The 27,705-nt window shown below is 43.5% G+C and overlaps 2 protein-coding genes, 1 long non-coding RNA gene and 1 other non-coding gene across 12 annotated transcripts in view; 1 reads left to right on the top strand and 3 right to left on the bottom strand.

Annotated features, from left to right (window-relative positions):
* Positions 1-4,696, bottom strand: part of LOC118372315 (BTB/POZ domain-containing protein KCTD5-like) — a 35,146-nt gene extending 30,450 nt beyond the window's left edge. For 2 of the 8 annotated variants that reach the window (XM_052472594.1, XM_052472607.1), the window contains exon 1: positions 4,059-4,687. In XM_052472594.1, the coding sequence (XP_052328554.1) occupies positions 4,059-4,412 (354 nt within the window). In that variant the 5' untranslated portion in view covers positions 4,413-4,687. Of the gene's footprint in view, positions 1-4,058 lie in introns of all 8 variants that reach the window. The other 6 variants (XM_052472588.1, XM_052472590.1, XM_052472598.1 and 3 more) reach the window with 6 other exon arrangements.
* Positions 4,697-5,377: 681 nt separating this feature from the next.
* LOC118372319 (phospholipase B-like 1) lies at positions 5,378-18,869 on the bottom strand. Of its 2 annotated transcripts, XM_035758165.1 has the most exons (11): positions 18,645-18,869; positions 17,662-17,884; positions 17,435-17,518; positions 17,076-17,217; positions 16,712-16,846; positions 16,222-16,366; positions 14,833-15,033; positions 13,665-13,805; positions 12,570-12,755; positions 6,568-6,674; positions 5,378-6,379 (listed from the first exon to the last, which is right to left on the bottom strand). In XM_035758165.1, the coding sequence occupies exons 1-11, from the start codon at positions 18,718-18,720 to the stop codon at positions 6,197-6,199; spliced, it is 1,623 nt and encodes a 540-aa protein (XP_035614058.1). In that variant the 5' UTR covers positions 18,721-18,869; the 3' UTR covers positions 5,378-6,196. The 2 variants fall into 2 exon arrangements, with proteins under 2 accessions (XP_035614058.1, XP_035614059.1); XM_035758166.1 differs by lacking the exon at positions 13,665-13,805.
* A 2,778-nt stretch (positions 18,870-21,647) lies between these two features.
* Positions 21,648-21,720, bottom strand: trnar-ccu (transfer RNA arginine (anticodon CCU)). The gene has a single exon. It is a non-coding gene; the product is annotated as a tRNA-Arg (tRNA).
* Positions 21,721-21,852: 132 nt separating this feature from the next.
* LOC118372320 (uncharacterized) lies at positions 21,853-27,705 on the top strand. Its single transcript, XR_004823193.2, has 3 exons — positions 21,853-21,988; positions 24,627-24,755; positions 24,908-27,705. It is a non-coding gene; the product is annotated as an uncharacterized LOC118372320 (long non-coding RNA).

Below are 27,705 nucleotides of genomic sequence, written 5' to 3'. Positions count from 1 at the left end.
CGAACCAGGGACTGCAGTGACGCCTCCTGCACTGAAATGCAGTGCCTTAGACCGATGTTGTCATGTATGATGACAACACCAGAATATCTCAGTACCATTGCTATGAATGAAACATGAACGCACATGCACACAGCGAGGGTGAAGATTAAAAATGATCTAGTCTCTCTCAGTATTTCCTGTCCTGTTTGTTCAGCCACACCGCCACCGGTCGTACCATTAAACAGCCGTCACGGAAAAGTCAACCCTCACCTGGTGTGTTAATGGTTTACCCAGCGTTTTCCCAAGGAACTACACAGTTTGCCTAGCCTAGTTCCAGGTCCCTATGGGGGCCTCACTGGGTCCCACAGGAAATACCTGTTAGGAAAACAGGGGTGTTGTTTGTCTCAACACAGACAGACACACATACAATCATTTGACTTATTCTAAGGAGAAAACAATAACTGAAACCAGAGTGAGAGAGGAAGGAGAGGAGAAACGACACTTATGGACAATAGTGCACTAATCAAATCAAGCTTTATTTATATAGCTTGCACTTCACAGGAGAAAATAGAAATAAGAAGAAACATTTACTATACAACAAACATAAGAGGATAAAAAAAGAAAAGTAGAACAATAGAAACTGAAAGACTAAAAAGCACCCTAAGGAAAAGCAAAGCTAAAAAGGTGTGTTTTAAGATCACAGTTTGGGCCCCCCTTAGGTTCTCTGGCAGGCTATTCCAGAGGCTGGGGGCATCATAACTAAAGAATGCCTCTCCATGTCTCTTGGTCCTTGTCTTTGGGATAGTTAAAAGGCCAGTTCCAGAGGACCTGAGGGACATACTGGGTACAAGACTTAAAAGCATGTCTGACATGTATTGTGGTGCACAATCATGGATTGATTTAAAAAACAATAGAATAATCTTAAAATGAATTCTAAAAAACTCACAGGCAGCCAGTGCAGAGACCTTAAAACCGGTGTAATGTGTGCTCTCTGTCTGGTCTTGGTCAGTACCCGTGCTGCAGCATTCTGTATGTTTTACAGTACAGAGACCTTTAAACCGGTGTAATGTGTTCTCTCTGTCTGGTCTTGGTCAGTACCCGTGCTGCAGCATTCTGTACATTTTGCAGTTGACCAATGGCTTTCTTGGGTAGACCAGACAGGAGAGCATTACAGTAGTCAAACCTGCTTGTAATAAAAGCAAGGATGGGCCTCTTTGTATCAGCCTGAGATAGAAACGGCAACATCTTGGCAATGTTCCTCAGGTGGTAAAAAGCTATTTTGGTCAGAATCTAAAATGAGGGGTAACATACATAAACTTAACCGGACCCAAAATGGAACCTGGTGTAACGCCACATGATAGATTTTCTCTGAGTTATGTTCACAAAGGGTGACAAAAAAAACTCTTGACCAGTTAAATAGCTCTTAAACCAATTTAGAACTGGATCAGAGAGGCTAAGCTACTTCTTCAGTTTGTCCAGAAGGACATTGTGGCCAAAAGTGTCAAATGCAGCACATAAATCCAAGAGTACAAGGACAGAGAGCTGTTTGGCATCTGTGTTGGCTCTAAGATCATTTACCATTTTAACTAAGGCTTTCCCTGTGCTGTTGTAGGCACAAAAACCAGATTGGAATTCTTCTAAAATAGTTGGCACTTAAAAAAAATAATTTAGCTGTTTGAAAACCAATTTCCACAGAATTTTACTTAAGAATGTAAGGTTGGAGATAGGCCAAAAATTGCTAATAGCTGAAGAATCTAGATGACTCTTCTTAAGAAGGGGTTTCACCATAGCAGTTATTACTGCAGTGGGGAAAGTGCATATGAACAGGGAGTGATTAACTATAGCTTGCACTGTTTTGAAGAAGGTGGTGGGGATAGGATTGAGAAGGAAGGTACAAGGCTTAAGATGTGATATCACTTTCCTGAGCATGTCTGTGTCAACCAGGGAAAATAAATCCATTGTGCCTTTGCGTGGTAGGCTAGGGTACATATCAAATGTCTCATCAGGTCTTGCTTGACTCATATCCAGCCTAATGTCTGAAATAAACTAACTACATCTAGATGTGGAGGAGAGCAGGGTATAATTGATCAGTCCATCAATGGTCAAGAAAAGCACTCAAATTGATCTGATTATTAGTGATCAAGTTAGAAAAATAAAAGGTCACACACAAAGACGATGCGCCTCATCTATTCATTGTGGCCACTGGTGCAGGAGCCAGTCAATTAACAGTACAACACTGGGTCAAGCATGTGGCCAAGGGACGAGACCATCTGTAATCATAGGCTACAAACAGACAGAAAGAATAGACAGTCACTCTGAAATGAATCATATTATACACTCCTACTGCATTAGTGATGTACGGTATTTCATGAACATATCAGTCACATTTTGACAACCTACAGTGCCTTCAGAAAGTATTCATAGGTTTTGACTTATTCCACATTCTGTTGTGTTACAGATGGAATTCAAAATGGATTAAAAAAATGTTTTACAAATCTCACCCATCTACACACAATACCCCATAATGACAAAGTAAAAACATATTTTTAGAAAGGTTTGCACATTTATTGAAAATTAAAAATAGATCTCATTTACATAAGTATTCACACCCGAGTCAATACATGTTAGAGTCAAGTCTTTCTGGGTAAGTCTCTGAGAGTTTTACACACCTGGATTGTACAATATTTGCAATATAAACTCTGTCAAGTTGGTTGTTGATCATTGCTAGACATCCATTTTCAAGTCTTGCCATAGATGTTCAATACGACTTAAGTCAAAACCGTAGCTATGCCACTCAGGAATATTCAATGTCATTTGGTAAGCAACTCCAGTGTATATTTGGCCTTGTGTTATCAGTTATTGTCCTGCTGAAAGGTGAATTTGTCTCGCAGTGTCTGTTGGAAAGCATACTGAAATAAGGTTTTCCTCTAGGATTTTGCCTGTGCTTAGTTCTATTATTATTATTTTTATCATGAAAAAAATCCTAGTCCTTGCCGATGACAAGCCTTCCCATAACATGATGCAGCCACCGCTATGCTTGAAAATAAAAAGAGTGGTACTCAGTGATGTGTTATGTTGGATTTGCCCCAAACATAACACTTTGAATTCAGGACATCATGTTCAATTCTTAGCATTTTTTTTGCAGTTTTACTTTAGTTTCTTACTGCAAACAGAATGCATGTTTTGGAATATTTGTATTCTGTACAGGTTTCCTTCTTTTGTCATTGAGGTTAGTATTGTGGAGTAACTACATTGTTGATCTATCCCCTAGTTTTCTCCTATCAACCATTAAACTCATGGTGAAATCCCGAGCAGTTGCATGTGTGTAGTGACTGAGTGTGTTAATACGCCATCCAAAGTGTAATAAACAACTTCACCATGCTCAAAGGGATATTCAATGGTACCCATCTATTAATAGGCGCCCTTCATTACGAGGCATTGGAAATTCTCCTTGGTCTTTGTGGTTGAATCTGTGTGTGAAAATCACTGCTGGAATGAGGGATCGACAGATAATTGTTGTGTGGGGTACAGAGATGAGGTAAACATTCAAAAATAATGTTGAACACTATTATTGCACACAAAGTGAGTCCATGCTATGTATTATGTGACTTGTTAAGCACATTTTTACTAAATACATTTCAGCTTTTCATTTAATTAATTTGTAAACATTTCTAAAAACATAATTCCACTTTGACATTATGGGGTATTCTGTACAGGCCAGTGACACAAATCTCAATTCAATGCAATATGAATTTAGACTGTAACATAACTAAATGTGGAAAAAGTCAAAGAGGTGTGAATACTTTCTGAAGGCACTGTATACATGTAGATTTTTGAAAATACTACGCCACCTCCCCTCTAGTCTCGAAAATCTGACCCTAGGTAACAGGTGTTCGAGCATAGACACGCTACACAGGCCTGAATGAGGCAGCACTTGCACATCCACCTGACCCACTTGTCATTGCAGTACCAGAGCCATATCTGGTGGGGGTACCATTCACTCATTCGTCTTGCCTGATCAGATTCGGATGTCATCTTGATCAAAGCGAAGACAAGCGCTCGATCAATTATCTTCTTACCGTGTCCGAATGCAAGTCCTTTTGTTGACAGAGCCGATAGAGAAAGGAAGTCTGTTCTTTGAGTAGGGTATGCCGCGTTGTGAGGAATACGGTACCGCCGACGTTCAAACGGACCCATTTCCCGTTATTTCCCACTGTTGGATTGACTCCGCAACCGTTCCCGAAGCTGTGCGTTTCCGGTCCACTTGATTCGGTAGCGCTCGAGGTGGTCGTATTCTCGCTTACCTCGCTGCCTCGCTTGTTATTGTTGTTGTTATTATTATTGTTGTTGTTATTGTAGCACTGAGGTGTCGGCAACGAGCCGAGTGCTGATACAGCCTGCGGCATCGATTTCCCTTTTTCCTCCGTTGCCATTAGGAAAAATAGCAATGTATGCAATAGCGTGCCGCCAATGTTCCTCTCTTTCTCAACAACACTTGTTGAGAAACAGTGTACCTCGTCTCGAGCTCCGCCCAACGATGTATATATATACACACAGATTACTAACAGAGGACGCTGTTTTGAAGCCAACTAGCCAAGGCACCTTCATTGTTGTATTCCTTCACAGAGCCCCACAGTGGAGGTGTCATAATACCCATAAAACCTATCGGTCAAACAGGGAAATGGTTCCAATCGTTTTTCCACCATTCATTTTTCCCATAGGGGATTTTAGAAGCACTTAAAACAAGGGATGAGTTTCGTGTAAGCTTACCCTGGCGTGAAGTTTTGATAATGATGTAAATCTCTAGCAAGGTGACTTTTATCAATATATTTGGCTCTATTTACTCTCAGATTCGAAAATGCTAATTAGCATCAAAGTAAGACATCATGCAAAATTGCAAATCCCTGCAAGCTCCTGCACATCATCTCTTGCTGACACCTTTGCTAACAGGTATTGTGTCAATTAAAAACTTGCACAAGACTGTTCACAGAATTGTCAAATTAAATAAATGTAGCCAATTTATTCATTAGTACATTTAGCTAACATTAGATAGTTAATCCAGATATTCTTACCTTTGCCTCAATTCGGCACTCTCGTCCAGATCATCATGTAATTTGTAGTTCTTCATGATAGCTACATTAGTAGCTAATAAGCATTTCATTTTTGGGGGGTAAATACAGGTGAATATATTGATAAAAGTCACCTCGTCCTAGAGATTTACATGGCTATCAAAACGTCACACCAGGATAAGCCTACATGAAACACAGCCCTTATTTGAAGTTTTTCTAAAATCCCCTATGGAAAAAATGAATGTTGGAAAAACGCTAGGTTTTATGGGTATTATGACTCGTACTATAGTAGTACTCTATGGTAAAAACACATTTTGGACGCCATAGAAATGCATTTATTGTCTACAATTGTTTTTGCCATGTTTATTCTATTACAGACACCTTATTGTATACTTTAAAATTATATTATGTGAACTAAACATTAACATTTAAATAAAACCATTTCAGTGGATTTTTTGATAGTACTAATATCCCCACTAAAGACATGTCATTTTGTAATTGAAACATTTCATTGAAATACTGTGGAATTGCATTCATTCCTATTGAGGATTGCTTCTTCGGGGAGTATCGATATGGTGGCTTCAGAAAAAACACACAAACCTGAGAATGTTGTACAGACAACTAATTCCCTGATTATTGGCATCCGGTCATCACTTTTGGTTCAAGTCAAGACCAGGGAACCAAACTGGCACAAAATGAGAAGTCTGAGCTGGTATCATTGTGTGTAAATGTCAATATTGGCCCGTAGGCTACATGTTCCCCAGCCCCGACTGACACAATGTACTGGATTGCACTGTAAACATAGAACCATGTAATGACCTCTGCCTGCTCAGTCATTAACTGTAGATACACCACACAAAATGAACACACATTATACAAAACTAACAATCACATAACAAAGATACAGTATAATCAGTGCAACTAACCATTTCGTTAACAACAAAAAAAGGCCTTGGGTAAGTGTCTAGGGGGCCACTTCTTCCTTTACTCTCTAGCCCCGCTGTGCTTTCAGACCCATGGGTCATTTTCATTAAGCACCAAATGGAAGATAACTGAATTAAATAGAGAGGGACTATCTGGACTTGTCCAAAAAGAAACCCTTATTTTCATCAAGTTGCATGCCCTTATGAACACAACCCAGACCCCACTCAGGGCTGGTATAGTGACAGAGTTGGCTTCATGGAGATGAAGCTGAAGTTATATGACTGCGGCAGACCCTTGTGGGCTGTGCTGTTGAAGTGGCTCCAGGAGAAAGGAAGCAGGCCCCCCTGAGTGGTGGGACCATTCACCGCCTCGCCTGCTAACTGACGGGCCAGGTGGAAGTCTGTCACCTAGGAGAGGGAATGAGAGAGAGTGAGAGAGCGCGAGAGAGAAGATAATTAAAAATGGCCCTTTGTTTTACTTGAATGTTATTTTAGTATTGTGATGTACCGTAGGAGTATAAATTGTGCCATCATGTTCCCTTTGATATTATTTTATGAGTGCGAATGCGTGGACATGGTGGTAATTGAACCCTGACCTTGGTGTCATAGCAGCCTCCTGGACGTGGTTTCTTCAGCCTCAGGTCGTTGCGACAGCAGATGGTTTTACAGGGATGGCCCTTGGAGTAAGGGTCTTTCCTGTAGTCTGGAGACACAGTTCAAAAGCATTGAGTTCAGAGGTTGGAACAGCAGGTGTGACAATCTAGTAGACCCACACAGCAAGATGATCTATCCTCCTTGTGGGGTTGAATAATTTAATCTCCACCTGAATTCTCATTCTATTAATAGGGATAGCTTTAGCAGACCAGAATGAAAGGCCCGATTCTCTCCAGTCCGATTACGGTTGTAGCAAAAAAGATTAGACACTACAGGGCCAGTGGTCCTGCAGGCCTGGCATTGCCTGCATCTGCCTAATTATAAAAGAACTACAGTTACCAACCCATTCCTGACAAAATCATACTCAAATCAAATTTTATTGGTCACATACACATGGTTAACAGATGTTAATGCGTGTGTTGCGAAATGCCGGTGCTTCTAGTCCGACAGTGCAGTAATATCTAACAAGTAATCTAACAAATTCACAAGGACTACCTTACACACACACACACACACACACAATGTAAGGGGATGGAATAAGAATATATGGATGTGCAATGGCCGTACGACATAGGCAAGATGCAATAGATGGTATAAAATACCCTATATACATACATATGAGTAATGTAGGATATGTAAACATTATTAAAGTGGCATTTTTTAAAGTGACTAGTGATAACATTATTAAATCCATTTATTAAAGTGGCCGGTGATTTGAGTCTGCATGTTGGCAGCAGCCTCTCTGTGTCAGTGATGGCTGTTTAACAGCCTGATGGTTTTGAAATAGAAGCTGTTTTTCAGTCTCTCGGCCCCAGCTTTGATGCACCTGTACTGACCTTGCCTTCTGGATGATAGCGGGGTAAACAGGCAGTGGCTCGGGTGGTTGTTGTCCTTGATGATCTTTTTGGCCTTCCTGTGACATCGGGTGCTGTAGGTGTCCTGGAGGGCAGGTAGTTTGCCCCCGGTGATGTTGTGCAGACCGCACTATCCTCTGGAGAGCCTTGCGGTTGAGGGCGGTGCAGTTGCCGTACCAGGCAGTGATACAGCCCGACAGGATGCTCTCGATTGTGCATCTGTAGAAGTTTGTGAGGGTTTTAGGTGACAAATCAAATTTCTTCAGCCTCCTGAGGTTGAAGAGGCGCTGTTGCACCTTCTTCACCAGGCTGTCTGTGTGGGTGGACCATTTCAGTTTCTCCGTGATGTGTACTCCGAGGAACTTAAAAAACTTTCCACCTCCTCCACTGCTGTCCCGTCGATGTGAATAGGGGGTTCTCCCTCTGCTGTATCCTGAAGTCCACGATCATCACCTCCTCCCTGTAGGCTGTCTCGTCATTGTTGGTCATCAAGCCTACCACTGTAGTGTCTTCTGCAAACTTGATGATTGAGTTGGAGGCGTGCATGGCCACGCAGTCATGGGTGAACAGGGAGTACAGGAGAGGGCTGAGAACGCACCCTTGTGGGGCCCCAGTGTTGAGGATCAGCGGAGTGGAGATGTTGTTTCCTACCCTCACCACCTGGGGGCGATCCGTCAGAAAGTCTAGGACCCAGTTGCACAGGGCAGGGTTGAGACCCAGGTTCTCAAGCTTAATGATGAGTTTGGAGGGTACTATGGTGTTGAATGCTGAGCTTTAGTCAATGAACAGCATTCTTACATATGTATTCCTCTTGTCCAGATGGGATAGGGCAGTATGCAGTGTGATGGCGATTGGATCTCCTGTGGACCTATTGAGGCGGTAAGCAAATTGGAGTGGGTCTAGGGTATCAAGTAGGGTGGAGGTGATATGATCCTTGACTAGTCTCTCAAAGAACTTCATGATGACAGAAGTGAGTGCTACAGGGCGATAGTCATTTGGTTCAGTTACCTTAGCTTTCTTGGGAACAGGAACAATGGTGGCCATCTTGAAGCATGTGGGGACAGCAGACTAGGATAGGGATTGATTGAATATGTCCGTAAACACACCAGCCAACTGGTCTGCGCATGCTCTGAGGACTCGGCCGGGGATGCCGTCTGGACCGGCAGCCTGGCGAGGGTTAACCCGTTTAAATGTTTTACTCACATCGGCCACGTTAAAGGGGAGCCGACAGTCTTTGGTAGCGGGCCGTGTCGGTGGCACTGTATTATCCTCAAAGCACGCAAAGTTGTTTCATTTGTTCGGGTGCGAGGCGCCGATATCCCTGACGGGGCTGGTTTTCTTTTTGTAATCCGTGATTATCTGTAGACTCTGTAATATACGTCTCGTGTTTGAGTCGTTGAATTGTGACTCTACTTTGTCCCTATACTGACGCTTAGCTTGCTTGATTGCCTAGCGGAGGGAATAGCTACAGTTTGTATTCAGGCATGTTTCCAGTCTCCTCGGCATGATTAAATGCGGTGGTTCGCGCTTTCAGTTTTGCGTGAATGCTGAAATCAATCCACGGTTTCTGGTTAGGGAAGGTTTTAATAGTCACAGTGGGTACAACGTCTCCATTGCACTTCCTAATAAACTCACTCACGAGTCAGCGTATAAGTCAATGTTATTGTCTGAGGCAACCCGGAACATATCCCTATCGACTCGACTGAAACAATCTTGAAGAGTGGAATTCGATTGGTCAGACCGATGTTGGATAGACCTAAGCATGGGCGCGACCTATTTTAGTTTCTGCCTATAGGAGGGGAGCAACAAGATGGAGTCATGGTCAGATTTGCCAAAGAGAGGACATGGGAGGGCCTTGTATGCATCACGGAAGTTAGAGTAGCAGCGGTCCAATGTTTTGCTTGAGTGGGTGCAACAATCAATGTGCTGGTAGAATGTAGGTAACCGTGTTCTCAAATTAGCTTTGTTAAAATCCCCAGCTAAAATAAATGGAGCCTGATATATGGTTTCCAGTTTACATAGAGTTCAGTAAAGTTCTTTCAGAGCCGTCGAGGTATCTGCTTTGGGGGGGATATACACGACTATGACTATAATCTAAGAGAATCTAGAGAATTCTATTGGAAGATAATGGGGTGGGCATTTGATTGTAAGGAATTCTAGGTCAGGTGAACAAAAGGACTTGAGTTCTTGTATGTTGTTATGATTAAGCCATGAGTCGTTAATCATGAGGCATACACCTCCGCCCTTCTTCTTACCAGAGATATATTTGTTTCTGTTGGCGCAACGCTTAAAGAAACCGGTGGCTGTACCGACTCCGACAACATATCCCGAGTGAGCCATGTTTCTGTGAATCAGAGAATGTTACAATCTCTGATGTCTCTCTGGAAGGCAACTCGTGCCCTAATTTCATCCACCATGTTGTCTAGAGACTGGAGTTTGGCGACTAGTATGCTCAGAAGCGGTGGATGGTGTGTTCACCTTCTAAGTCTGACTAGGAGGCCCCTCCGTCTGCCTCTCCTGTGGCGACGACGTTGTTTTGGGTCGGCCTCTGGGATTAGAACCAATGTCCAGGGTGGAGGTCTGAACAAAGGATCCACCTCGGGAAAGTCGTATTCCTGACCGTAATGTTGGTAAGTTAACGTCGTTATTATATCCAATAGTTCTTCCCGGCTGTATGTAATAACACTTAAGATTTTCTGGGATAAAAATGTAAGAAATAATACATTAAAAAAACTAATTACTACATAGTTTCCTAAGGATGTGAAGCGATGTAACGCTCGCCGTTGTAAGGATGGTTAGGCCAAGATGCAGCGTGGGGTAGGTTCATCATTTTTATTAATGTTAACCAGCAACAAAACAAGAACGAGTAACCAACGAAACGTTCAGCCTTGTAGGGCTCAAAAGCAACAATACAAAAACAAGATCCCGCAAACAACAGGTGGGAAAAGGCTGCCTAAATATGATCCCCAATCAGAGACAACGATAGACTGCTGCCTCTGATTCAGGAACCATACCAGGCCAACATAGAAATGCAAAAACCAGAGATCAAACCCTGATCTAACCAAAATAGAGAATAAAAAGGATCTCTAAGGTCAGGGCGTGACAGTACCCCCTCCCAAAGGTGTGGACTCCGGCCGCAAAGCATGACTCTATGGGGGATGTTCCGGGTGAGCATCTAGCCTCGGTGGCGGCTCCGGTTCGGGACGTAGACACCGCTCCGCTCACGGATCCCTCCGCTTCCATGAAACCGAACCGTGGATCATCGCCGGAGGCTCCGGACTGTGGATAGTCGCCGGAGGAACCGGACCACAGATCGTCGCTGGAGGAAGCGGACGGTGGATCATCGCTGGGGACTCCGGACCGTAGATCGTCGCAGGAGGCTCCGGACTGGGAACCCTCGCAGGAGGCTCCGGACTGGGAACCCTCGCAGGAGGCTCCGGACTAGGAACCCTCGCAGGAGGCTCCAGACTAGGAACCTTTGCTGGAGGCTCCTAACTGGGAACCTTCGCTGGAGGCTCCGGACTGGCTCCGGCCTGGGAACCGTCGCTGGAGGCTCCGGACTGGGAACCGTCGCTGGAGGCTCCGGACTGGGAACCGTCGCTGGAGGCTCCGGACTGGGAACCGTCGCTGGAGGCTCTGGACTTCCGACCGAAGCGGGAGGCTCTGGACTGCCGACCGACGCTGGAGGCTCTGGATTGCAGACCGTCGCAGGAGACCTGGTGCGTGGAGCTGGCACAGGACGTACCGGGCTGGGGAGATGCACAGGAGGCCTGGAGTGTGGAGCCGGCACAGGACGTACCGGGCTGGGGAGACGCACAGGAGGCCTGGAGTGTGGAGCCGGCACAGGACGTACTGGGCTGGGGAGACGCACAGGAGGCCTGGTGCTTGGAGCTGGCACAGGACATATCGGGCTGTGGAAGCGCACTGGAGGTCTGGAGCGTAAAGCTGGCACAATGTGTCCTGGACAGATAACAACCTTCGCACGGCAAGTGCGGGGAGCTGGCACAGGACATACCGGGCTGTGGAGGCACACTGGAAACACGGTGTGTAGAACCGGCACACATTGTACCGGAACGATAACACGCTCCTCAAAGCGAGTGCGGAGAGCTGGCACAGGACGTGCAGGGCTGAGAAGGCGTACTGGAGACCTGGTGTGTGGGGCCGGCACATTCTTCACCAGGCAGCTAGCACGCTCCTCAGGACGAGTACGGAGAGCTGACTCAGGTGGCATTAACCTGAGGACACGCTCCTTAGGGTGAATGTCGTGACTCATGCACCAACACAACAGCTCTCTCATAACACTCTCCTCCAATTTCCCCATCAACTCCTGTCTCTGATTCACTCCTTTCACTCCCCTCCAAGTTCACCTTCCTCTCCCAGACTGGCTCTGGTTCAACCCTCGGATCCGCTGACCACCCCATGTGGATGGGCTCTGGTTCACACCTTGGCTCCACTGACCAACCTGTGTGCCATCCCCCCCAAAAGAAATGTTGAGGCTGCCTCTCGGGCTTCCATCGGGGTCGCGAACCCCGGTGTTGTCGTTGTTGTTCCTTCGCTGCCTCTGCCTGCTTCCATGGCAGGCTTCGGTTTCCTGCCATGATTTCGTCCCACGCCCAGGATGTCCTCCACTCCCGGCTTTCCTCCCTGGCCCATGATCCCTGCTCCTCCTGGGCACGCTGCTTAGTCCGTGGGTGGTGGGATCTTCTCTAACGCTCGTCATTGTAAGGATGTTCGGACCAAGATGTAGCGTGGTGTAGGTTAATCATTTTTATTAATGATAACCAGCAACAAAACAAGAAAGAGTAACCAATGAAACGTTCAGCTCAAAAGCAACAATACAAAAACAAGATCCCACAAACAACAGGTGGGAAAAGGCTGCCTAAATATGATCCCCAATCAGAGACAACGATAGAGCTGCCTCTGATTGGGAACCATACCAGGCCAACATAGAAATGCAAAAACTAGAGTACCCACCCTAGTCACACCCTGATCTAACCAAAATAGAGAATAAAAAGGATCTCTAAGGTCAGGGCGTGACAAGTGAGGTGACCATCTGTCGGCGCCATCTTGAGAGGGGCTGCAGCACTCACTGTTGTATCTCATGATGTGTTTGAGGGAGGCGAGGTCTGTAACCTTGGACTGATCCCTGCGGAAGATCTTGGCTCTGGGACAGAGGTCATAGGAGAAGTCCTCTCCATGCTTCCTCCACATGACCCCGTAGCCACTCAGGTTGTAGATGTCTGCATGGAAGGGCACGTTGTAGGACGCCCAGTAGCCTGCCGGAGGGAACAGGAGGAAAGACAAGAATAATGTAGGAATGGTGAAGTAGGGATATATCAGATGCTGAGAGACTGAAACAACCAACATGATTCATTGATTGATATATTTTTTTAAAGGACCAATGCAGCTGTTTCATCTCAATATCAAATAATTTCTGGATAAGAATTAAGTACCTTACTGTAATTGTTTTCAATGAAAATGGTCAAAAAGAAACAAAAATAGTTTCTTAGCAATAATAATAATAATAATATATGCCATTTAGCTGACACTTTTATCCAAAGCGACTTACAGTCATGTGTGCATACATTCTACGTATGGGTGGTCCCGGGAATCGAACCCACTACCCTGGCGTTACAAGCACCATGCTCTACCAACTGAGCCACAGAAGGAATTTCGCTACGCCTGTCTGGGAGTGGTCGGATTGGGGAGAGGAAAACTAGCTGTTATTGGCAGAGAAGTTATACTGCCTGGTGATGTCTCTTACACTAAAAAGGGCATTCTCATCATTTTCACAATTACACAGTATTATTCCAACCTCAGTGTGGAAATACATATAAAACACAGAAGAACCTCTATTTTGACTGCACTGGGCCTTTAAGTGTCACATATTGGTGCCCAGCTGACATGGGTTTATAATACATTATTATTACTTGAAGTAATATGCACATAAAACTATTTTATTTTATAATCATGGCTATAACAGCTGCCATTTAATTACATTAAACAAACAATGCATTATCCCCAGGCTTTGAAAATACATTTTGCAACATATCAGCTTGCCAATCAATTAATAACATCCCATAAGATTGTATTAATCCTAGAGTGTCAATTAGGATGGCATATAACCCATGTATATCCACCAGTTTAGCGTTATATCAACAGACTGAAATGAGACGGTCCCTTACCCTGTCGCAGGGCCTGTGTCTGGTCAGAGTGTACCACCAGTCCTGGTATCTGCTCTACCACAGTCAGAGCCCCATCCCTTATACTCCTCCCCAACGACACCCTGCTCAGATCCAGCACCATGTACTGGCTGTTATAGGTTCCTGAGGAGGGGAGGGGAAATGTAGTTGTGTTAAACTTGGTTTGGTGTTGATTATCTACTGGTTATTACAGCTCCTTGAAATGAGGAGAAACGAGTCACTCCTGATATGCAGCATGTCATGTCTTGGGACTGTGGTGAACACATGCACTACACTGGAGCATGCAGATACTCAGACAAAAAGAAGGGGAAAAAAGGGTATTTGAACTAGGAACTGGTGAGCAGAGTTTGCATGTATACGATCATAATGGGAATGTATCAGGTGTCACTTTCTGGTTATGGAAGGTGCCAGAGACACAGAGGCTATGGGCAGTCAGTCCTCTCATTGAGAACAAGCTGTACTGTTCCTCCTAAGCAACAAGTTATGTCATCTCCTACTGCGGTGGCTCTATTAACAAAGACAGACTACAGTACATCCTTAGAGAACAGTACGGTTCCATCATCTGTGGTCAGGAACCGTCTGTGGTCAGGGCCTACGGCAATACATCACATAGCCGTTGTGCGCCCGAAGACGTGGATGTCGATTAAGGCAGCCTGATTCAGAGGGGTTGGGTTAACTGCGGAAGACACATTTCAGTTGAAGGCATTCAGTTGTACAACTTACTTGGTATCCGGCAGCGTAGCCTAGTGGTTAGAGCATTGGACTAGTAACCGGAAGGTTGTGAGTTCAAACCCCCGAGCTGACAAGGTACAAAGCTGGTACGAGCTGACAAGGTACAAATCTGTCATTCTGCCCCTGAACAGGCAGTTAACCCACTGTCATTGAAAATAAGAATATGTTCTTAACTGACTTGCCTGGTTAAATAAAGGTAAAATAAAAAAAAAACCTTTTCCTTTAACATAATCCGCCATTTACCATACTATACTACCAACAATCAATTCAACACAAACTACAATCCTTGACAAGTACAGTAGCAGACAAATCACAAAGTCTATACTCACACCACACCTAAACACAAGCTCATAGGTTATTCATGCAAGTACAGGTTATTACACAAAACCCAATCCCACAAAAGTCCTCCAGGCATTACCGGAGTTGTACTTAGAGAAGATGTGAGCCCACTGCTCCCCAGTGCGTGCCAGGGCGTGTGCCAGCCGCACCCTCTGCCAGGCCAGCAGGCTGTGGGGGGTGACCAGGGTGAACAGAGAGGTGTTGAAGACACTGTTGGTGGTCTGAGTCATCAGCAGCCCACTGCCCAGCAGGTAGAAGTCATCCAATGATGTCAGGAAGCCTGGGAGGAGAGAGGAGATAAGTGCATGGCTTGTTAGGAAAGGAGAGGGGACATGAAGGGGTGAGGACATGTGGGGACTTGGAGTGGGATGTGGGAGTAGTATAGCCTAGCATCCCTTGCACTATAGTGTAGAGAAAAAAGAAGTTGGGCTAAGGGTAAGGACATATGTGAGGTGTAACATTCCTAGCACCACAGGGTAATTAAAAATGTCATTATAATGTAGTAGATTTCAGTCCCGAGAGACAGTGGTAAGCTTGTGCACAGAAGGGCTGGATGGATTCAAATCCTAGCACCCGGATTGTATTTTAGTAGCTTTTAATGTAGTGTGTTTCTGCACTGAGTGAGATAACATTCCCTGCTTAACTCTAAAAATAGCACTTTTAACCCACTTCAGTTTTAATGGTGATGGGGCCTTTAAGATAATGTATGACAGGGAAAATGGCAAATCTTCAATAACATCACTTAACCCCACCAGGCTACGAGTTTACATCAATCATCCTTCCGTTGCAACTGTATATTACTAAACTTTCCAATTTTCAAGACTTGTGGAGTCTGTATTGTACAAGACAGTCTCAGGCTGCTTTTTTCAGCCATATTAGGTAGATGGGTGCTACACATGGATAGTGAATAAGAAGAGTTCTCCCCAATACCACAATATCAGCCAGCAGCATAATACCCTGCATCCCAGTGCTGGCATGCCTCTGAAGCTAAGCAGGGCCAGTCCCTGGACGGGACACCAGATGCTGCTGGAAGTGGTGTTGGAGGGCCAGTAGGAGGCACTCTTTCCTCTGTTCTAAAAAAATATATATATATATATATCCCAGGTCAGTGATTGGGGACATTGCCTTGTGTAGTGTGCAGTCTTTCGGACGGGACATTAAATGGGTGTCCTGACTCTCTGTGGTCACTAAAGATCCCATGGCACTTATCGTGAGAGTAGGGGTGTTGACCCTGGTGTCCCGGCTAAATTCCAAATCTGTCCCTCATACCATAATGGCCACCTAATCATCCCCAGCCTACAATTGGCTCATTAGCCCCTTCTTCTCCCCTGTAACTATTCCCTGAGTCGTTGCTGTAAATGAGAAGGGGTTCCCAGTCAACTCACCTGGTAAAATAAGGGATCAATACAAGATAAAACACTATATAAATTGCTTTATCAATCAAATTCAATCACTCATGTTCCTTTACCAGGGTAGCTGCTGAAGGATATCTTGCCCGTGGCGGTGTGTGTGTCGGCCAGCCTGAAGTCCCAGTGTTTGTAGATACGCATGGTGGAAGCGTAGTTGAACCAGCTGGAGTGGGCTAACAGCAGGTTCTCAAAGCCTGGCAGAACCTAGAGAGAGAACAGGATAAAGACACCAAACACATGGTGTTACATCGCAGACTTAAAGTGTACCGTCCTCACTACCTCATGCATGAACTGAAGAGAAAACTGGACGTGAGAAAGGTATTAATCCACTCCTGTAGAAAAATGAAAGCTCAATAAAAAAGGAATCTACATCATTATAAACCAATATGCTTTAACAGTGGCTGAATATCTTTTGTAGATTATGGAAATCGCATTGTATAACTCCACTAATGAGGATGATATGCAAGTCAGCCATAAATAAACTATAAACACCACCAATCATGAGCTAAACAAACAACCAGACCTAGCCAAATTCACTTGACTCCTGACCTTTATGAGAGCTGAGCAGTGGCCCATTCCTGGCACAGGGCCTCGGGAGGAGTTGAAGCGTGGAGTCAGTGCTGGAATCAGGTCCAGCAGGTCTCCAACTTCATTCAGAAACTGCAGCGCAAACATAGACAGAGGCTAGGACGTGGAAAGGTGGAAGAAAAGGGTCAGTTGGGATTTGCATAAAGGATTGGGAACTATTTTTGTTTGCAATTAGGGGGTTGTGACTATTCAGATCCCATTAGGTTGGAGGAAAATCTGATGCTCGCACACAGAAGATTATTGTCAAAACACAATTCCCTTCAGTTCTGACATTCAGTCCCTCACACTTTTCTCTCGCTCCCACACACACAGAACACACACACACCTCTCTCTGCCTGCTCTTGGCCCAGTATGCAGCTCCAGCCTGTAGCCCATCCAGTTGAGACAGGATCAGTCCTGCATGTAACCACAAGGGGTCACTGTTTCTCCTCAACTTCACCTGCTCTCTGGTCCAGTAGTCCTGTTTACTGTGGACCGACTCAGGTATTCAGTCATTATAATTATTATTATAGGCTTTCATTTGTTACATTGACTGCTAAAATTGACTACATTTGACTGTCATGATATTTGATGTAAAAAAGAAAATATGCGATTCCACGAATGGTGGTCCTCAAGAGCTTTCGACAGTGATTTGGTAGTCCAAAGAACGGAAAAGATTGTCTATAGCATAAATGGGAATCTTACATCATGAAATCTTTCAAGGGGTCCAGAATCTTCTCATCTTTAATCATCTGGGGATATATGTTGGCATAGTGGCTAAACATTTGCCTGATGGAGAGAGAAAGCCAGGGTCAAAATGTCTTCAACATTTCCTGAAGGATTTCTATAATGAATGTATAGGCGTGAACAGGGCTAAATAAAGATAACACGAACATCAGTGTCATTTGTAACAAAGCAGTGAAAGCACTCACTCTGCGGTGAGGAACCCTTCCAGATACCCAGCCAAGAAGGAGGTGGTCTCATCACTCTCGGGGGTCTCCCCGTACCCTGCCCGAATCTCCAGCACCCCCCAGCCCGTCAAGAGGAGAGTGTCATTGTAATAGCCATAGGCACCCCCTTCTTTCTCCAACACCCCCTCATTCAGAATCACACTCTTCTGGGCAGCATCCCAGTACACAGTGGCCTCTTGGATCTCTACCACAGGGGGACAGGGATGAATAACACACCATATTAGAAGAACACTCATGGGTGGTGGATAGAAGCTAAGCAAAAGTGTATTGTCTGTGTATTCAGCTGAATGGATTGTATGGATTGAAGAATAGGTATATTCAAATCAAATCCAAATCAAATCAAATGTATTCATATAGCCCTTCCTACATCAGCTGATATCTCAAAGTGCTGTACAGAAACCCAGCCTAAAACCACAAACAGCAAGCAATGCATGTGTAGAAGCACATATTGAGCTAATGCATTGCATACAATAGGCCTATTACCAGGCAATGTTTACCTCGGAGTGGATGTTCAAATAGTTACAATGTATTTTATCAATCCATTTTACTGACTTTCACACTGTATAGAAATACTGAGTGGAATACAGAATAAAAATATATCATTAAGCAAATAGGGCGGTAAATATTATTGTGTATGATTTTTTGGGATCTGCGTCACCAAGAAAAAAAAAAGTGTCTGGCAATGTAGCCTACGCACCATCCAAAATGTTCACTCTGTGGTTCTCTGCTACTACTCGTGCGAATTATACCTGTCTGACATGACATGTCAATCAAACCTTGCCACAATTCACAAGAGGTTGTACCGCTCCCATCCACCTATGCTTGCACATTTATGCAGTTTCTTGGATACAATGAATGAAAAACATACGTTTAACATAATTTTGCTAATTTATTAATATCGAAAGGCAAAGAGGAATATTGAAAAATATTGAATGAAGACTTACGGTAAGTTTGCACGAGGGCTGCAGCCAAGACGCACAAAATAACAAGGAATTCTCTCTGCTCCCCTCTCAAAGCCATATCTTAATTGATCTGTTCTAATGTTAATAGAATGATACGTTTAAAGTGCCTATTCTAAAGGCAATAACATATGACATTTGCTGGTCACTCCAGCGTCAAATTTAAGTTCAATTGGGGGAATCGACTTAAATTCATGTGGGACCTAAGCAGATAATAACCTAGACATATGATTGGACGAACGTTAAGAAGCGCTCTTCAATTGGCTAAAGGCTACATGATAAACATCAATTTGCCTTTTCTAGGATGTTTGGCTACACATTTCCAACTACAATCCGATACTGAAAAATACAGTGCCTTCGGGAAGTATTCATACCCCTTGAAATTTTCCAGATTTTGTTACGTTAGCCTTATTCTAAAATGTATTAAATAAATATAAATCTACACACAATACCCCATAATGACAAAGCGAAAACAGGTTCTTATTGTTTTTTTCAAAAATATTTTTAAAATACCTTATTTACATAAGTATTCAGACCCTTTGCTATGATACTCAAAACTGACTGAGCTCAGGTGCATCCTGTTTCCGTTGATCATCCTTGAGATGTTTCTACAACTTGATTGGAGTCCACCTTTGGTCAATTCAATTGATTGGAAATTATTTGGAAAGGCACACACCTGTCTATATAAGGTCCGACAGATGACAGTGCATGTCATAGCAAAAACCAAGACATGAGTTCGAAGGAATTGTCTGTAGAGCGCCGAGACAGGATTGTGTTGAGGCACAGATCTGGGGGAGGGTACCAAAAATGTCTGCAGTATTGAAGGTCCCCAAGAATACAGTGGCCTCCATCATTCTTAAATGGAAGATGTTTGGAACCACCAAGGGCCTTGGTCAGGGAGGTGACCAAGAACCCGATGGTCACTCTGACAGAGCTCTAGAGTTCCTCTGTGGAGATGGGAGAACCTTCCAGAAGGACAACCATCTCTGCAGCACTTCACCAATCAGGCCTTTTTGGCCAGACGTAAGCCACTCCTCAGTAAAAGGCACATGACAGCCCACTTGGAGTTTGCTAAAAGGCACCAAAAGACTCTCAGACCATGAGAAACAAGATTCTCTGGTCTGATGAAACCAAGATTGAACTCTTTGGCATGAATGCCAAGCGTCACGTCTGGAAGAAACCTGGCACCAATACTACGGTGAAGAATGGTGGTGGCAGCATCATACTGTGGGGATGTTTTTCAGAGGAAGGGACTGGGAGACTAGTCAGGATCGAGGGAAAGATGAACGAAGCAAAGTACAGAGAGATCCTTGATGAAAACCTGCTCCAGAGTGCCCAGGACATCAGACTGGGGCGATGGTTCACCTTCCATCAGGACAATGCTTCGGGACAAGTCTCTGAATGTTCTTGAGTGGCCCGGCCAGGGCCTGGACTTGAACCCGATCGAACATCTCTGGCTAGACCTGAAAATAACTGTGAAGCGACACTCCCCATCCAACCTGACAAAGCTTGAGAAGATCTGCAGAGAAGAATGGGAGAAACTGCCCAAATACAGGTGTACATAGCTTTGTAGTGTCATACCCAAGAATGCTTTTTCAATTTTTTTATGAATTAGCAAAAAAAATTAAACCTGTTTTTGCTTTGTCATTATGGGGTATTGTGTTTAGATTGATAGGGGAAAAAACAATTTAATACATTTTAGAATAAGGCTGTAAGGTAACAAAGTGGAAAAAGTCAAGGGGTCTGAATACTTTCCGAATGCACTGTATATTAACGCAACATGCAACAATTTCAATGATTTTACTGAGTTACAGTTCATATGAGGAAATGAGTCACACAAAATAAATTCATCAGGCCCTAATCTATAGATTTCACATGACTGGGCAGGGGCGCAGCCATAGGTGGGCCAGGGAGGTATAGACCCACCCACTTGGGGCCAACCCACTGGGGAGCCAGGCCTAGCCAATCAGAATGAGTTTTTCCCCACAAAAGGGCTTTATTACAGACAGAAATACTCCTCAGTTTCATCAGCTGTCTGGGTGGCTGTTCTCAGACGATGCTGCAATGGAAGAAGCCAGATGTGGAGGTCCTGGGCTGGCATGGTTAAACGTGGTCTGCGGTTGTGATGCCGGTTGGATTCTGTAAAATTACGTTGAAGGTGGCTTATGGTAGATATAGAGATATGGTAGAGATAAATTAACATTAAATGCTCTGCCAACAGCTCTGGTGGACTTTCCTGCAGTCAGCATGCCAATTGCATGCTCCCTCAAAACTTGAGACATCTATTGCATTGTGTTGTGTGACAAAACTGCACATTTTAGAGTGGCTATTATTGTCCCCAGCACAAGGTGCACCTGTGTAATGACCATGTTGTTTAATCAGCTTCTTGATATTCCACACCTGTCAGGTGGATGGATTATCTTGGCAAAGGAGAAATGCTCACTAACAGAGATGTAAATACATTTCTGCACAACATTTGAAAGGAATTAGCTTTTTGTGTGTATGAAACATTTCAGGCCAGGAAACATGGGCCCAACACCTGCACATCATCATCTGCACATCTATCACTCCAGTCTTAATTTAGCTAAATTGTAATTACTTGCTACTATGGCCTATTTATTGCCTTACCACCTCACGCCATTTGCACACTATATATAGACTTTCTTTCTTTTTCTATTGTGTTATTGACTGTACGCTTGTTTATTCCATGTGTAACTCTGTGTTGTTGTTTGTGTCGCACTGCTTTGCTTTATCTTGGCCAGGTCACAGTTGTAAATGAGAACTTGTTCTCAACGAGCCTACCTGGTTAAATAAAGGTGAAATAAAAAAATTAAAAAAATAACATGTTGCTTTAATATTTTTGTTCAGTATAAATGTTAAGACAAGATAAATAATTTACATATATTGAAATGTTTGTGTGAAGTAATCCATAATTGCATTTAGTTGTTGACACTGTTATTTATAAACAATTTAATGGACAAAATGTTTCACCCCAGATGGGACTCGAACCCACAATCCCTGGCTTAGGAGGCCAGTGCCTTATCCATTAGGCCACTGGGGCTTGTTATGAATAGAGCGGGATCTGGCCATTATATCATTCATTATCCAGGGTCAATATGACGATAAATCTGTGACAATCAGGTAATGGCACTGAAAAAAATATTTCACGGGGAAACAGTATTCGGTAAACAGAGAGACGCTTTCACCATGGTGATGCGTTCACGTTGATGGCTTATCCCACTCAAACTAAACAGCGGGGGCATATATCAAGTGTTTACATTATTACAAGGATGAAATGTAGACTTTGTCCAACTATAAAGAATCAAATGGTATGTAGTTACAGTAAACATTCATAAAAATGCAAAGTGATTTGATATCATCCAAATCAAATGCTGTGTTTCCATTTGTAAATTATTCAATTATTACCTGTTTAGACAAAATGGATCTGTAGCACTTGCGCAGTAACCTGCATGTCTGTAAAAAGCCGCTTGCTGGGCTAGAAAGAGAAGGGAAGCCTCTGCTAACCAAAGATAACGAATTAGCTAGACCAATAAAAGCGTTGTACAGTCATTTAGCTAACTATTTTAATATATGATTAAATAAACGACGAAGATAGTGGCGTAATATTGTTGCTGTTGGTAATCTTAGTTTGCAATGCTATGCTAACTTTAGCTAGCTACGTAGCTAACGTTACTTGACTATTATTTCCAAAGCTGCAAAATAAGAAGTTACCAATCTAACATTAATCCTCTACAATATATATGTCTCACAATATATAACGCATCTGATGACGAAGATGCTGCTTTTTGGCAACACCTTCTGTCCAAATAATAACTCTCGCAAGTTTGTTTCTGTCTTAAATCTGCACACGGTGAGTTGAGGAAATTTCTCTCTCACGCCCAAAAACATTCTGCACAATGTGCCTCTGTTGTCTTTTATGTGAAGGAAGTTTCTACATCTCCCCTCTTAATTTGTTGACTCTAGTTGGATTGGTCTACGAGGGAAATAGAGTTGGGTCTTGAGTATGGAGCCCCTGTTATGAACATTGGGGGCCATAGCTTTTATACTGATAACAAGTTCAAACAGGTGCCATTAATACAGGTAACGAGTGGAGGACAGAGGAGCCTCTTAAAGAAGAAGTTACAGGTCTGTGAGAGCCAGAACTCTTGCTTGTTTGTAGGTGACCAAATACTTATTTTCCACCATAATTTGCAAATAAATTCATTAAAAATCCTACAATTTGATTTTCTGATTTTTTTTTCTAATTTTCTCTGTCATAGTTGAAGTGTACCTATGATGAAAATTACAGGTCTCTCTCATCTTTTTAACTGGGAGAACTTGCACAATTGGTGGCTGACTAAATACTTTTTTGCCCAACTGTATATGGTGATTGGCATCGAAACTTTCATAGTATTACTACACCGACCGGCAACACAGTTCGTCTTTCAATCACCCACGTGGGTATAACCAATGAGGAGATGGCACGTGGGTACCTGCTTCTATAAATCAATGACAAGATGGGAGAGGCAGAATTTGCAGTGCAATCTGCGTCAGAAATAGAAAGGACTTCTATTTTAGCCCTTGGCAACACAGACACTTGCGAGCAGTGTGGGTGCAATAATTGAATAACAGATTTCTACATTTATTTTGCAAAGCTTGCGCACGCGTTGCGAGTGGTGTGGTCGACCTATTAGACCACTGCACCACTCGGGAGCCCATGTACTGTATAAATTATATATTTATAATTTCTACGGATTTAAAATCACTGAAGTTATGATAGTTGAAATGTGTCCTGTCCTTTTATAAAAATGCATTTCTTTGATTCATTAACTTTTGTAAGCCACTGATGACCTATTTTAGAATACTATGATTTCTGGTTTTGGCAGCTAAGTGTATTTTAATATTTGATTTCAGATTTTTTCTACTTTATTAAAAGGTTTTATATACATTTTAGAAAGCTATGTTTTGTTTGTTTGCATACATGTCTGTATAAGTATGCAAGTGCCCATACTAATGCCACCGTCTGATGTGGTATTTTCAAGAGGTAGTGGCTGGTATTGGTGATTTATAGTGGTTAGTATTGGTGATTTATAGTGGTTAGTATTGGTGATTTATAGTGGCCGGTATTGGTGGTTATAGTGGCCGGTATTGATACAAGTATTGTTTTGAAAAACTTTGGCACCAGAATGAACAACACTTTCAGAATTTTCTGATTAATTCAGCGTAACAGCATGACCTCAGAATTGTCAGAAACCCAGGAGTGACAGGGACTATATTTTAGATGTGGAGGTCACACATCCAACATGTCTTCAGGACTATATCTTGGGTTATTACCACCTCTCTCTCAGTTTCCTGTGGTTTTGTGTCACAAGTGAGATGATTGTTGTTATTAAAATGTAATTGCTAGATGGTTAATGTTACACCAGATGCTGAATGTGACTGCAAGCTGTACTGCACAGACAAACGTCATTAGAGGTATTTAATTCTATGGCTCAATAGCTTTCACAAACTGGCCAAGTCCGTGTAAACAAATTCTGTAAAGACAATCATAATCCAAAGGCTCAGTCAGTCATACATTGAGTAAGCATTGCAGGTCAGGCTACACCGGTGTGTGGGAAAACACATAGACCTTTTGACCTTTTGGCCTCCCCAAAAGCTGTCAGTGTCTCCTTCAAGGAGCTGATGAGGGACTTTGATGTGGGCCACAGTGACACGGTCTGAATCTCCTCCATCATGCTGCCCATGCTCAATGGATCAGGTCAGAGGTCAATCATAGAGTTGATACAGGGGCCTCTGAGAGCTTGAATCGTATACGAAACAAAGCTGTCAGATGTTAAAAAAATATATATTTTTTTAAAAAAACGTTCAATGGGAGAAACAAAACAGAAATGTGAGTCTCTTGCAGTTCTGCATCATTTCATTAATAAATACACATGGCCTGTTTGTCTGTGAACGCCTTCTGCCCAGGCCCAGTGTCCAGTATCACGGTCAACAGGTTTGACAGCAGGTCGTGATGCAGGTCGGAGGTTTGCTGGCATCAGCCAGGCATGGTGGGAGCTTCCTTCACCACTGCCATTAATCAGCTTTACCTTTCAGGTACTTGCAACATATCACAATACACACTACTAATCCCTCTCTCTATCCAGCTCTAACATGTAACTTCCCATAGTCTGTATACAATGATTTCGTTCCAGGCCCCCAATGACTAATGCTCCGTGTTCCTCTCTGTCCTGTCCCCCCTGGGTCAGGTTCAGCTAGACCACAATGGCTGAAGACAAGGCTTTCTCATCATGGGGGACTGCTGCTCAACTGTGGGGCTTTCATGAGACCTCTGGAGAGGAGGAGGAAATGGGAGAAGGGAACGAACCAGCGCTGAAAGAAAAGTTTCCTTCAAAAGTAGGAAAGGAGAAGAATGGAATAGAAAATAAGCTTTTGTACTTAAGGGGGATGCCTGAACAGGGGGCTGTTGATCTTCACTGAGTGGACAAAACATTTGGAACACCTTCCTAATATTGAGTTGCACCCCTTTTTCAGTCGGAATAGCCTCAATTCATCGGGGCACGGACTCTACAAGGTGTCAAGCGTTCCACAGGGATGCTGGCCTATGTTGACTCCAATGCTTCCCACAGTTGTGTCAAGTTGGCTGGATGTCGTTTGGGTGGTCAACCATTCTTGATACACACGGGAAACTGTTGACCGTGAAAACCACAGCAGCGTTGCAGTTCTTGACGCACTCAAACCGGTGCGCCTGGGACCTACTCGCATACCACGTTCAAAGGCACTTAAATCTGTTATTTTGCCCATTCACCCTCTGAAGGGCACACGTACAAAATACATGTCTCATTTGTCCCAAGGCTTGAAAATACTTCTTTAACCTGACTCCTCCCCACATGCACAAGTACAGTGAAATGCCTTTCTTGCAGCTCTAACCCCAACAATGCAGGAATCAATAACAATGTAATACTAAAAAAAAAACATACGGTAGGAAAAAACACACACACTAAATAGAAATAAGAAGATGAGAAAGTAAGAAGCTATATACAGGGTCAGTAGTGAAATACAGGGTCAGTTCCAGGGTCAGTAGTGAAATACAGGGTCAGTAGTGAAATACAGGGTCAGTTCCAGGTTCAGTAGCGAAATACAGTGTCAGTTCCAGGTTCAGTTCCAATACCATATTTACAATATGCAGGGTTACTGGAGTGATAGAGGTACAGTGCCTTTAGAACGTTTTTATACCCTTTGATTTATTCAACATTTTGTTGTGTTACAGCCTGAATTCACAATACCCCATAATGACAAAGTGAAAACATTTTTTTGAAACGTTTGCCAATTTATTGAAAATGAAATACAGAAATATCTAATTTACATAAGTATTCACACCCCTGAATCAATACATGTTAGAAGCACCTTGGCAGCCATTACAGCTTTGAGTATTTCTGGATAAATCGCTAAGAGTTCTGGATTGTACAATTTGCACATTATTCTTTTTTTTTAAATTCTACTAGTTCTTTGAAGTTGGTTGTTGATCATTGTTAGACAGTCATTTTCAAGTCTTGCTAGATTTCAAAGAAGATTTAAGTCAAAACTGTAACTCGGCCACTCAGGAAGATTAAATGATGTCTTGGTAAACAACTCCAGTGTATAATTTGGCCTTGTGTTTTAGGTTATTTTCCTGCTGAAAGGTTCATTTGTCTCCAGTGGCAGTTTGAAAGCAGACAGAACCAGGTTTCCCTCTTAAGATTGTGCATGTGCTTAGCTCTAGTCCGATAATTTTTTTATCAAAAAAACTCCCTAGTTCTTGCCAATCTGCGCACGGGGCCGTGAACTTCCTACAGGACTGGCGCGCAGAAGAAATGCTGTCAAATCAAATCAAATGTATTTATATAGCCCTTCGTACATCAGCTGATATCTCAAAGTGCTGTACAGAAACCTAGCCTAAAACCCCAAACAGCAAGCAATGCAGCACGGTGGCAAGGAAAAACTCCCTAGAAAGGCCAAAACCTAGGAAGAAACCTAGAGAGGAACCAGGCTATGAGGGGTGACCAGTCCTCTTCTGGCTGTGCCAGGTGGAGATTATAACAGAACATGGCCAAGATGTTCAAATGTTCATAAATGACCAGAATGGTTAAATAATAATAATCACAGTAGTTGTCGAGGGTGCAGCAAGTCAGCACCTCAGGAGTAAATGTCAGTTGCCTTTTCATAGCCGATCATTAAGAGTATCTCTACCGCTCCTGCTGTCTCTAGAGAGTTGAAAACAGGATGTCTGGGACAGGTAGCACGTCCGGTGAACAGGTCAGAATTCCATAGCCGCAGGCAGAACAGTTGAAACTGGAGCAGCAGCACGGCCAGGTGGACTGGGGACAGCAAGGAGTCATGCCGGGTAGTCCTGAGGCATGGTCCAAGGGCTCAGGTCCTCCGAGATAAAGAGAGAATTCGAGAGAGCATACTTAAATTCACACAGGACACCGGATAAGACAGGAGAAGTACTCCAGATATAACAAACTGACCCTAGCCCCCCAACACATAAACTACTGCAGCATAAATACTGGAGGCTAAGACAGGTGGGGTCAGGAGACACTGTGGCCCCATCCGATGATACCCCCAGACAGGGCCAAACAGGAAGGATATAACCCCACCCACTTTGCCAAAGCACAGCCCCCACACCACTAGAGGGATATCTTCAAACACCAACTTACCATCCTGTGACAAGGCCGAGTATAGCCCACAAAGATCTTCGCCACAGCACAATCCAAGGGGGGGCGCCAACCCAGACAGGAAGACCACGTCAGCAACTCAACCCACTCAAGTGACGCACCATCCTAGGGACGGCATGGAAGAGCACCAGTAAGCCAGTGACTCAGCAGGCAGATTTACTTTAGTGCCTTGTTGCAAACAGATTGCATGTTTTGGAATATATATATATATTCTGTACAGGCTTCCTTCTTTTCACTCTGTCATTTAGGTTAGTATTGTGAGTAACTACAATGTTGTTGATCCATCCTCAGTTTTCTCCTATCACAGCCATTAAACTCTAACTGTTTTA

The sequence above is a fragment of the Oncorhynchus keta genome, chromosome 2 (assembly GCF_023373465.1).
Source record: "Oncorhynchus keta strain PuntledgeMale-10-30-2019 chromosome 2, Oket_V2, whole genome shotgun sequence".
NCBI lineage: Eukaryota > Metazoa > Chordata > Actinopteri > Salmoniformes > Salmonidae > Oncorhynchus > Oncorhynchus keta.
Note: the sequence above shows the minus strand (reverse complement) of the source record. Positions and strands in the feature narration are given on the sequence as shown.

Excerpts from the sequence above, each read along its gene's own strand:
- LOC118372319 (XM_035758165.1), bottom strand. The coding sequence starts at position 18,720 with ATGGCTTTGAGAGGGGAGCAGAGAGAATTCCTTGTTATTTTGTGCGTC. Across the intron at positions 16,367-16,711 it reads ACTGCTCAGCTCTCATAAAG|GTTCTGCCAGGCTTTGAGAA; the intron begins GTCAGGAGTCAA and ends TTCTCTCTCTAG. Across the intron at positions 13,806-14,832 it reads CTTCTCTAAGTACAACTCCG|GAACCTATAACAGCCAGTAC; the intron begins GTAATGCCTGGA and ends TCCCCTCCTCAG.